General features: G+C 37.3%; 1 protein-coding gene across 2 annotated transcripts in view; it reads left to right on the top strand.

Moving 5' to 3' along the window:
* Positions 1 to 1,123: 1,123 nt before the first annotated feature.
* Positions 1,124 to 11,839, top strand: part of LOC135100875 (lysosomal-associated transmembrane protein 4B-like) — a 21,415-nt gene continuing 10,699 nt past the window's right edge. Inside the window, exons 1-4 of one of the 2 annotated variants that reach the window (XM_064004394.1) lie at positions 1,124 to 1,282; positions 4,146 to 4,220; positions 4,772 to 4,898; positions 5,695 to 5,777. In XM_064004394.1, coding sequence (XP_063860464.1) covers positions 4,146 to 4,220; positions 4,772 to 4,898; positions 5,695 to 5,777 — 285 coding nt within the window. In that variant the 5' untranslated portion in view covers positions 1,124 to 1,282. The remainder of the gene's footprint in view (positions 1,283 to 4,145; positions 4,221 to 4,771; positions 4,899 to 5,694; positions 5,778 to 11,839) is intronic. The other variant, XM_064004395.1, reaches the window with a different exon arrangement.

Consider the following 11,839-nt stretch of genomic DNA (forward strand, 5'->3'; position numbering starts at 1 on the left):
TAAGTTCTTTCTCCCGGTTGTGAAGAACACGCCAACGCTTGGGAGTTGCTTCCGTCGTGGGAATGACCCCCGAGAGGCTGAGCAACCCCTCTCTCAGACTTGAGTCACCTGCTGACCCTGCCGACAAATCTCCTGGGTGCCCGACCTACATGACACCGCCGCAAAGCTATATTGCCAAATGTTGTGATATTTATATAAAACCAAGACTATTTATTATCTTAAAACCTGAACCATTCGTAGCACTGCATGGTTTGATGAGCTAAATAATCCATAATTAATAATTGAATTTCAATAAAAAGTAATATATATATATATATATATATATATATATATATATATATATATATATATATATATATATATATATATATATATATATATATATATATATAAATTGTGTGATGTGGCAAGGTAGCTAACGGGGCTCGGGCAACGCCTAAACGCTCTTCTGACAGTAAAAAGAGTATAGATGAGGGACTCAAAGGAATTAACATGTGAAAGGGCAGACTACTGTCTAGGACAGTCACGTGTCCGGCAGTGTTTATCGACCGAATCACCAAAACAAACCCATTGCCATCCAATGGAGAATGGGGATTAAAGGTACTGCCAACCTTCGCCGTGAGGGAAGAGCTTGTGTCTAAAGAGCATAAACTGCTTATGTATGACAAATATATGGTTTGATCAGCAACGGATGTTGTATGTCAAATAAGTTTCTCGTGCATTCCCTTGGCAACATGAATACGTGTGAAACCAGCGGTCTAAGCGAAGGGTGGTAAGTTGCCAGTCTCCGAAATAGCATGTACGTATATCTGTAGTACGTGCCGATACATGCTTACCTACTAAACTAAAATTGGGAACCTGTTCACAAACATTTTTTTTTTCCTTCTTTTTCGCTTCCTGGTGAAATTAAACGGAAACGATTTTTTTTTTTTCTCTATATGTTCCATGAAAATATTTCACAGGTTATAAGAAACAAGTATTACCCACCTCCTCGACGTCACAGATACCTCACAAATGCGTTGCCAATAGAAACCAAGATAAGGTTATCCTGCATTATGACCACGATTGGTTGAAGGCTAAGAGACAGAGAAAGGGAAAAAAAAAAAATGTAGAAACCGCCCCTCAGCTGCTATGAAGCTCCGCCTATCCTCGTCGCTCAGTACCGTGTGCCAGCCAGTCAGTTACCCCGCGCTGCACCACGGTGAGTGGAACGGGATCTTCAGCGTCAGTGATATTTTTACTTGGCCATCACTTTCTTCTGTGAATTCAACTCCTTGAGAAAGTAAGTTGGGCATTTTAACTCAGTGAATATTCCAAGTTTGCACGAAGAAAACACCTGCGGAATGCTTATGACGGACATTTAGGGTGGCAAGAATCTTCAGGGTTGTGGGTGCATTAAACTGTTGCTTTTGATAGTCGTGAATGAGTTTTGCAACACGAAAAGTTCATATATGTAAATTACCACATGTCGTTACCTGCCATCTGCGATTGCACCAGCTTATAAATCATTGTTGTTACATCACGAGTACTGAATGCCCATGGATGGCGAGCTGGGAATACAAAGGAGCTCGAAAGGGGCGGATGGCTGCCCGGCAGCTTGGGTGCTTCGAGGTTGACAAAATATTTGCACATTAAGCTTCAATCATTTGTTAATTATTTCCTTTTTCATCAGGAAGAATCATCAATTTATTTATTTATTCATTATATTTTTCATGCTGTTTTGATTAATGTATTCCCGTTAACTCAACGTTAGTATCAATCAATCAACGTTAGTACCTATTTCATTCATTGTTTAATTTGTTCTACATTGAATATTATAGCACCACTCACGAGGGTAGTACGCATAAGATTTTCTTCTCCTCTTCCGCTGTACGCAGTTAGTAGGTGTTGCCAGCCGTTGTTTTTGTTATTATGAAGATCTAGAAACTGTCATTAATAATTTGGTCGTAACAGACAACATAACACAATTTAATAATATGATGCACTTGAAAATTGGAATAATTTTATTGATTGACATGAAAGAAATTGGAGTGCGTGGAGAAATGGTACAAATATAGCCAAGCGATATTCTAGTTACGTGATTGCGCCATGATGAGTCATCCCTGTTGTTTTTCAAGATCTACGAATACTTATTTCAAGTTACTTTACTGCTCATGTGGCAGTTGTCGGATATAAGATGCCATTACTGTCTCTCTCTCTCTCTCTCTCTCTCTCTCTCTCTCTCTCTCTCTCTCTCTCTCTCTCTCTCTCTCTCTCTCTCAGGAAAATACACCGATGTTGCGAATTGCCCAGGTTAACTCCGTCTGTGTAATTTAAGTCTGAAAGATGACACTTTCATAGAGACGCACAGGACCAACTCTGACGTATGTACGTTACCAAAGTTCACATCCTCAGAATTTCTGCAGGTACGCCTTTATTGCCCAAGGAGTACGATAATGTGTGTAGAGTTTTCGTAGCACATACAAATGTATGGTCATCTCTACGACGATAGTGAAACATATTTAAGGCATGGTGAAAGTGCCATGTTAACGAACACATGCAGCCCTTGCAAATTTGCATGCGTATTGCAGTCCAAGATCAAAATGTTATTTCGATCTTACGACAGCCCTTATTGAATAGAAGACGTGTTAGTACTTTGCCAAGGTACAGTAACTGCTGTTCATAGTGACCACTTGGCCAAAAGATCGATAATTAATGCAAAACCAGACAATAACATTCCATCCATTTATTGTAAAACATATTAATATCGAAATAGTATAATGTAGAGAACAAGCTTTGATCTGTTCCAGTTCAGTTTATTAGGTTATATATTGTATATAGCGTAAAGTGATGTCATTAATTCTTCGTGCCTCATTATACCCAGTAAAAACTTATTTTGCAGCTACTATTCCTTCCTCTATTATTAGTTTGTGCCGCTGATAATTCCGTGGCATGCCGCAAGTCTCTCGCATTCTTGGTGCAATGTTTATCATGCAAGGACACTAACAGGATTGGCTTCGCGCAGCTATTAAGTTCACAGCCTCGAGGCACGTAATAATTTGCCCATTGCGGCTTTAGAACAGTGTTTAGGCAGTTATAGTATACCACGCTTCACAAGATAAGTTGTATATTGGTTGAGTCTTTATCGGAGGAAGCTTTCCCTGTGTAATAACAGACATATAAGTGTGTTACTTGAACTGGTCGTTTAATTCATTGACGAAAATAACTTGTACAATGTGTCGAGTCCCCAGAAGGCAGGGTCGTTCACTCATTGCTAGGATGACCGGGTTAAGTTTGTCACCAGTTTAGTCACCGTATAAGTTATCACACACGAACACACACACACACACAGCCAAGGCTCATGCATGTAAACGTTACGCCACCCAGGCAACACAGGTCGTATGTATTGATGAAAGGATCCATTTTAATCATGTGGTGGAAATTTTGTTTCGGTACCTACTTTTAAAGGTTAGAGAGTACATATGTTACACTGCGTAGCAACTGCAACAAACGCTTAACAAGCCTGTATGGGATGGGACAGTATGTACTGTGGGTACGTAAAGATTCAGTACATAAAAATCAGAATATATAGCTACATAAATGTTTATATATCTGCCGTGCCTAACAAGTGGCAACAGTCAAGAAATATTATTCAGCTACAGTTTATGAGAGAGAGAGAGAGAGAGAGAGAGAGAGAGAGAGAGAGAATTTGCCCTTTTTTTTTTTTTTTAGCGTGAATATGTGCAAGAACTTTTCTGGTCCCTAACCTGCTTTCCGTGACAATTAGAGAAAGTAAGTTAAACAACCTTCAATTTCTGAATTCCATGTAATTCAGGGCCTTCAAACTACAGTAAGGTAAATGCACACGATATGTACTCTTATTTATGCTGTATACATTTTTTACCGAGTATTAATTCTACTTTTATTAAAGTCCTTGATTTGACCTGACCAAGAAATCAACCTGGCAGGTATTACACAAGACACAAGGTGACTTTCTTTTCTCAAATGATGCAGTACACTACTAGGTCTCTTCTTTGGTATGTACACCTGCATCCAGACTGTAGCACCCACAAGCCCATTAAGGTCATCAACCCAAAACTTCAATATGGTATTTTGTCATTTCATTTACAGTATTGCACCATGATATTTTCAACATGTTTTCACAGATGTGGGAGCCAACCAAGTGTTGCTGCTGCTGTGGTGTGAGAACTGGAAGCATTGTAATAGGTGTTTTCATTCTGGTGAGTTGTTGACTATTTTTTGTATTAGAGAGTTGTAGTTTGTCAGTTTAATATTATTTCAGCTATCTGAACCAGTTTTGTTGTTGGATGCAACAAGTTCAGTTTTTAGTAGCCAGCACATGTCATATGCAACCAGTTATATGAAGAAGAGCAGTGCATCACGATGAGTTAGGGCACTCCAGTTTGATCTTAATTATATTATCGATTTTTTTTTTTTTTTTTTTTAAGCAGAGCTGAATGCTATATTGCAATTGATTTTCCTTCTTTGTTTCTTTTTCTTTATAGGTTAAGTGTGAAATGTCAATCTTTTTCATTTTTATTAGATAGTTTATATTCAATTAACAGTTTATTACTTCATTAATAACTAAGTGGTTACAGAACAGTTTTAATATTGTTGGCTTTCATAATCTGTTCATGCTCCAAGACCCCTTCAATTTATTTGTTTCATTCAGTAAAAAAAAACTGTTTATATTGTCTCTTATTGCATGTATTATTCTATTTTGGAGACTAAAAGACTTCCTTTCTTGTAAGAACAAATTTTATATTTGCAGGTTGGAGGATGTTTTGGTCTTCTAGGTGGAGCACAAACCTTGGCGGGTGGCAAATCTGACATAGCTACATTTTGTCAGAATATGGATGAAGATGTATCAGAATGTGTGAACAAATTTTGGAAAGTTGGTAAGATTGTTTCCATTGGAATTTTGTCTGTTGAACAATATAAAATATTATATTCATCAGGTATATACTTTTTCTTTATTAACATTTAGGCTTTTGAATATCATACCTCATATTTGTTAACATTTGGTGGCGTTAGTGTCTGAACTTGCAGTTTGTCAATTAGTACTTGCTTTCCTATTCTTAGAATTTAAACATTCTTGTGAACGTTTTGGATGCAAATTATATATTTAAACAGCAATCATATATTGCAGAGTTAAGTGACTATTTCTCTCTCTCTCTCTCTCTCTCTCTCTCTCTCTCTCTCTCTCTCTCTCTCTCTCTCTCTCTCTCTCTCTCTCTCTCTCTCTCTCTCTCTCTCTCTCTCTCTCTCTCTCTCTCTCTCTCTCTCTCCTAAACTTAGTTCAGTTCTAGTCACAGTAGTAAAGGAATTTGTATTTACCAACACTGTGTTGGACAGATTACTTTATGTACTTGAAACATGTTTGTTTTTATATTGTAATGTTTTACAAGGCAGAAATGAGGGGAAAATATAACTTGTATATGAAGACAGTGCCCAACAAGCTTATGTAGCTTTAAATTCAATGAGACAAATCTAAAACCAGTGCTATTACTGGCAAACAGTGACTTCACAAACCTTGCCTGACATCATGCTTCCAAGAGAAGAATACAATGAAGGTGCTTGGTTATTAATCTACTTGTTGTTGTCACCCATATCATATAGATTTTGAGATAATCAAGCTAGGACCAAATTGAAGATGTAATTTGATGTTAATTCATTTAAATTTTATATTTACAGAGAAAGCATCATCTATTTCATCCATAGTGGTAGCTTGCTTTCATATCATATTTAGCAGTTTTCTCCTTTACGGCATTCTCAAGGTAAGCATGGGTTTAACTTTTATTGTGATTTTTATATACTCAGATGAGTGAGAAGTTCATGAATTTTTTTTGTGGATCAGATTGAATGGCAAGTAAAAAATAAAAAATATTGTATATGATGCTGTATGTATACCAGATAGATAGCCATGTGACATAAAGGAAAAGTTGTTTTGTATAGTAGCAGTGACATGAAAGAAAAGTAGCTTTGCACAGCACTAGTATCATAACCCAGAGTGTGATGTGACATGATTGTCATAAACATTGCTTTCCAGTTGTTATTGGAAGAATGACTTGCAACTCATTGATTTGCACTGTCACTACAAGTTTGGGACTATTAGGACATTTTTTCTTTTTTTTAGCAGTCATTCTGTTAGGTAGTCATAGCTTTAGGCTGCAAGATGTTCCCTTTTCAGGATCCATTAGGTCTGTGGTTCTCAAGTGGTTGTCCATGGTGAATTTTTGAGCTAGTCAATTGGACATCCACTGTATCTGCTGATAAACTTGAAATGGAAAATTTTACCAAAATGAATAATTGGCTATTCATTTTGTTACATTTTTATTCAAGAAATCTATTGGCAGTCTTTAACTCTTGTCTTAAAGGGTAGCTAAATTAATATCCTTTTCTGCTGTGGGTAACTACTGCAAAATAAAAAAATGACAATAATTTTATTTTAAAATATCCATTTCTCATTGTAATTCTGAGTACAACTATGTACTTTCCAGTGCGCTATAACCTCTTGAGAGCAAAGTTATTGCATATCAAAAATTCCTCCTTCAATGTGTGATGTAACCTGCCAAGCAGAAATCACCCAGAGTGCAATAACAAGGTGCATGAATCTCTCTCTCTCTCTCTCTCTCTCTCTCTCTCTCTCTCTCTCTCTCTCTCTCTCTCTCTCTCTCTCTCTCTCTCTCTCTCTCTCTCTCTCTCTCTCTCTCTCCCCCCTTTTGGGCAATTCATTTAGATGGAAAAAATTGTACTTCCAGTGATATCTTTTTCTAGCTGGGTTTATAAGTCCATCCCCACCCTCACCATAAGTACTACAGAGCAAATTCTTATATTTATATAATTTATCTTCAGCACAGAAATGATTGACAAGCAAACAAGGACACAGACATTGCTCATATATATATATATATATATATATATATATATATATATATATATATATATATATATATATATATATATATATATATATATATATATATATATATATATATATATATATATATATATATATATATATATATATATATATATATATATATATATATATATATATATAATGTGTGTGTGTGTTTTACCTAGTTGTGCTTTATGGGAAAAGAGGTATGCTCGTGCTGTCCCATCTCCATATCTTTTAATATCCAACTTAGCCTTGAATCCATGTATACTTTCTGCATTTACTATCTCCTCATCCAAAATGTTCCATACATCAATACTTCTATATGGGAAACTATACTTTTTTACATCTCTTCTACAAGCACTCCTCTTCAGCCTCTTTCCATGTCCTCTAGTATCCCGTGTATTCCAGACCATTAAGCCGCTCCAGTCCACCTCCTCTACTCCCGCATATGCTTTATATATCACAATTAAGTCTCCCCTTTCTCTTCTCTTTTCCAACGTTGGTAGATGTATCCTTGCCAGTCTCTCTTCATATGACAAGTCCCTGATACTTGGTACCATCTTCGTAGCTGCTCTCTGAACTCTCTCCAACTTCCTTATATCCTTTTTCTTGCATGGCAACCACACTACTGTTGCATATTGTAGTCTAGATCTTATCAGTAACACGATCATCTTCCTGACCATCTCTTCATCCATATATGCACCGGTCCACCTCCTCTACTCCCGCATATGCTTTATATATCACAATTAAGTCTCCCCTTTCTCTTCTCTTTTCCAACGTTGCTAGATGTATCCTTGCCAGTCTCTCTTCATATGACAAGTCCCTGATACTTTGTACCATCTTTGTAACTGCTCTCTGAACTCTCTCCAACTTCCTTATATCCTTTTTCTTGCATGGCAACCACACTACTGTTGCATATTCTAGTCTAGGTTTTATCAGCGACACGATCATCTTCCTGACCATCTCTTCATCCATATATGCAAAGGCCTGCCTTATTCTCAATAAGTTATAGGTTTCTCCAGTAATTTTCCTAATATGTCTCTCTGGGGTCAGGTTCCCAGTCACTGTAACACCGAGATCCTTTTCCTCTTCTGCTTAACTCAACCTTACACCATTCAACACATAATTTCCTTTTACTCTTCTTGTACTTTTTCCAAATTCTATTACTTTACTCTTCTTTAAATTAAATTCCATTTCCTATCTATAACTCCACTCTGATATCTTGTTCAGGTCTTCTTGTAACATTCCACAGTCCTCTGCACTCTCAATTGTGTGTGTGTGTGTGTGTGTGTGATGATACCATCCTGCACTTTTCCACATCTTTTTTGTAGACATCCAACCCTTCAGGAAATAAACAGTTCATGCAGGGAAGCCACAGAATGCCTGACTTTCAACTGTCCCCCTCTTCTATACTGAACATCCTCAGTGTGTCCTTTACTTGTAATCTAAACTGGAAACTTCACATCTCATCTCTAACTAAAATAGCTTGTACAAAGTTAGGAGTTCTGAGATGTCTCCGCCAGTTTTTCTCACCCTTTCAGCTGCTAACTCTGTACAGGGGCCTTATCCATCCATGTATGGAGTATGCTTCACATGTTTGGTGGGGGGGATTCCACTCATACCACTCTTCTAGACAGGGTGGAATCAGAAGCTTTTTCGTCTTATCAATTCCTTTCCTCTGACTGCTTTCAGCCTCTTTCTCATCACTGCAATGTTGTATCTCTTGCTATCTTCTACCAGTATTTTCATGCTAACTGCTCTTCTGATCTTTCTAACTGCATGTCTCCCCTCCTGTGGCCTCACTGCACAGGACTTTCTTCTTTCTCTCACCCCTATTCTGTCCACATCTCTAATGCAAGAGTTAATCAGTATTCTCAATCATTCATCCATTTCTCTGGTCAACTCTGGAACTCCCTGCCTGCTTCTGTATTTCCACTTCCCATGAATTGAACTCCTTCAAGAGGGAGGTTTCAAGACACTTATTCATCAATTTTTGACCACTGCTGTGACCCTTTTATGGGACTGGCATTTCAGTGGGCATTTTTTTTTTTTATTAGATTTTTGTTGCCCTTGGCCAGTGTCACTCCTACATAAAAAAATAAATAAATAAATAACAACTGGAAAGCAATGTTTATGACAATCATGTCACATCACACCCTGGGTTATGATAGTAGTGCTGTGCAAAGCTACTTTTCCTTCATGTCACTGATACTACATAAAACAACTTTTACTTTGTCACATGGCTATCTATCTGGTATACATTCAGTATAATATATATATATATATATATATATATATATATATATATATATATATATATATATATATATATATATATATATATATATATATATATATATATATATATATAACTTGGGATTATTTTACAATTTTCAGTAATCCTAACTTATGTTTTATTACAACTGAAAATGAAGATATTTTTGATATTATAATCATCAGAAATCCTAGTAACTTTATTATTATATCTAAAATTAAGGACTCTTCTGATTATTTTACAGTTATCAATACATAGGCTATGTTTCATTACAAGTAAAGTGAAGACATCTTTGATATTATTTCACAAGCATCAGAAATTCCTAGGATAGATTTTGTTGCACCCAAATTGAAGATTTTTTTGTATTTACATGCCTATCATCAGCTAGAAGCTGCTATCTTTTTGTCCTAAAAATTAAAACTGAGATACATGAATAACAGAGGGCAAAACAAAACAAAGAAAAAAGAAATCTGGTAACAGATCTGGTAGTAGTAGCACAATGACACAGCCTCATACAAGATTCAACCTGCCATGCCTACATGAGCTGTGTGGTGCTGTGCTGACCGAGAGGTGAATGGAGGCTCTGAAGATTGTTCTGTAGTCCCCAGAGTATCCTTGTCGTCACTACTGCTGTCTTCACTTTCTTCACTCTAGAATAATAACCACTGTCTTCACTCTCATCAGTAATCTCAGCATCACTCATGAATGATACATGCATGTTATTATCAATGTTGGTTTCCTGGTCATGATGCATGCTCCTTTCACCCGGAGGGTGTATTCTCCCTGCAGTGTCTTAGGGGTTGCTAGATGTTGCCTCCATGATGGGAAAAAGCTACTGAGACATTGTGAGACACCTTAGCTAGTGGGGAGAGGTGCCAGGTACTTACACTCACCCTCTGACTTGAGTGAGCACAGGCGTAATAAACATTTGGCTTGAAAAATCACAATTGCCAGAATAATCTCTGCCTCTCCAGATGTGGTGATACAATCATTCATGAATGATCACTGTCGTTTAAAGGTTAAGTTGTAGCTGTTAAGTAATACTTCGTCACTTCTAAGTTCAGCCCATCACGACTGTTCAAGATTCATATTCCTATAGTCAGTGAACGCTGATCTTACTTTGCAGCGGCTTGCACTACTTGGGGAGGGCATTTTACTTAAGAACTCCCAGCAGGCATAAAAAATCGGCAGGAACAAATTTAACTTTTTGGCATCTCAAATGCACCTTTCCTTCTTTTATTATTATGTAGGAAGGACACTGGCCAAGGGCAACAAAAATCTAATAAAAAAAAATGCCCACTGAAATGCCAGTCCCATAAAAGCAGTGGTCAAAAATTGATGAATAAGTGTCTTGAAACCTCCCTCTTGAAGGAATTCAAGTCATAGGAAGGTGGAAATACAGAAGCAGGCAGGGAGTTCCAGAGTTTACCAGAGAAAGGGATGAATGATTGAGAATACTGGTTAACTCTTGCGTTAGAGAGGTGGACAGAATAGGGCTGAGAGAAAGAAAAAAGTCTTGTGCAGCAAGGCCACGGAAGGAGGGGAGGCATGCAGTTAGCAAGATCAGAAGAGCAGTTAGCATGAAAATAGCAGTAGAAGACAGCTAGATATGCAACATTGCGGCAGTGAGAGAGAGGCTGAAGACAGTCAGTTAGAGGAAAGGAGTTGATGAGACGAAAAGCTTTTGATTCCACCCCTGTCTAGAAGAGCAGTATGAGTGGAACCCCTCCCAGACATGTGAAGCATACTCCATACATGGATGGATAAGGCCCTTGTACAGAGTTAGCAGCTGGGGGGGTGAGAAAAACTAGCGGAGACGTTGCAGAACACCTAACTTCATAGAAGCTGTTTTAGCTAGAGAGGAGATGTGAAGTTTCTCAATTCAGTGGTTTCATCTTCATGAAGTTAGTTATTTATGTGGTATACAATTAAGGCCACATGTTGTTAAGGCTGTGAGATGATTTAATCATTTACTAGTTTGGACATTATTGCCCAGATGACTTGCAGGCAAAACAACCAGGACTTCTCTGCACACCATCTGAAATACAACCTAATGGGAATGGTACAATGAACATCAATTGTTGCTTTTAGCATTTTATTCTGACAAACTGAGACTCAGTTCCTAGAGTAACACTGTATTGGGCTATCCACCAATTAGCAGTCAAGGGGTGGGAGATTAAGCTTTATTCAGACAAAAAAGGAAATGTGAGTGAGCAGAAAGAACAGCACTTCAATCTATTTTGTATTAATTTGAATTGAATAAATAAAAGTTTGAAAAAGGAATGATAGTAACTATGGGAGAGAGTGCATATGCCAAGCGTGTTTAACTTGTATGAAAATTCCTTTCGTTCATAGTCTTTTCATCAGAAATTTGTCTCTCAAACTCCCTCTGTAAACAATGTTACCAACCAACCAACCAACCAAACCAATGTTACCAATCACACACATCATTGCCTCACACCCCCATATTTTCTGAAACATTTAGCAGTTTCCCATTTCAATCCATCATAATAGCATTGGTGTTTAGTACAGTAGCCATCCACTCCATATAACCTCGGCATATCTCACTACTCAACTTGATGAAGACACTTCTTCAGATCAGTGTATGAATCATACATATACTTTCTTGTTTTTGTAACATATTCTTGATTATCATTCTC

The sequence above is a fragment of the Scylla paramamosain genome, chromosome 5, assembly GCF_035594125.1.
Source record: "Scylla paramamosain isolate STU-SP2022 chromosome 5, ASM3559412v1, whole genome shotgun sequence".
NCBI lineage: Eukaryota > Metazoa > Arthropoda > Malacostraca > Decapoda > Portunidae > Scylla > Scylla paramamosain.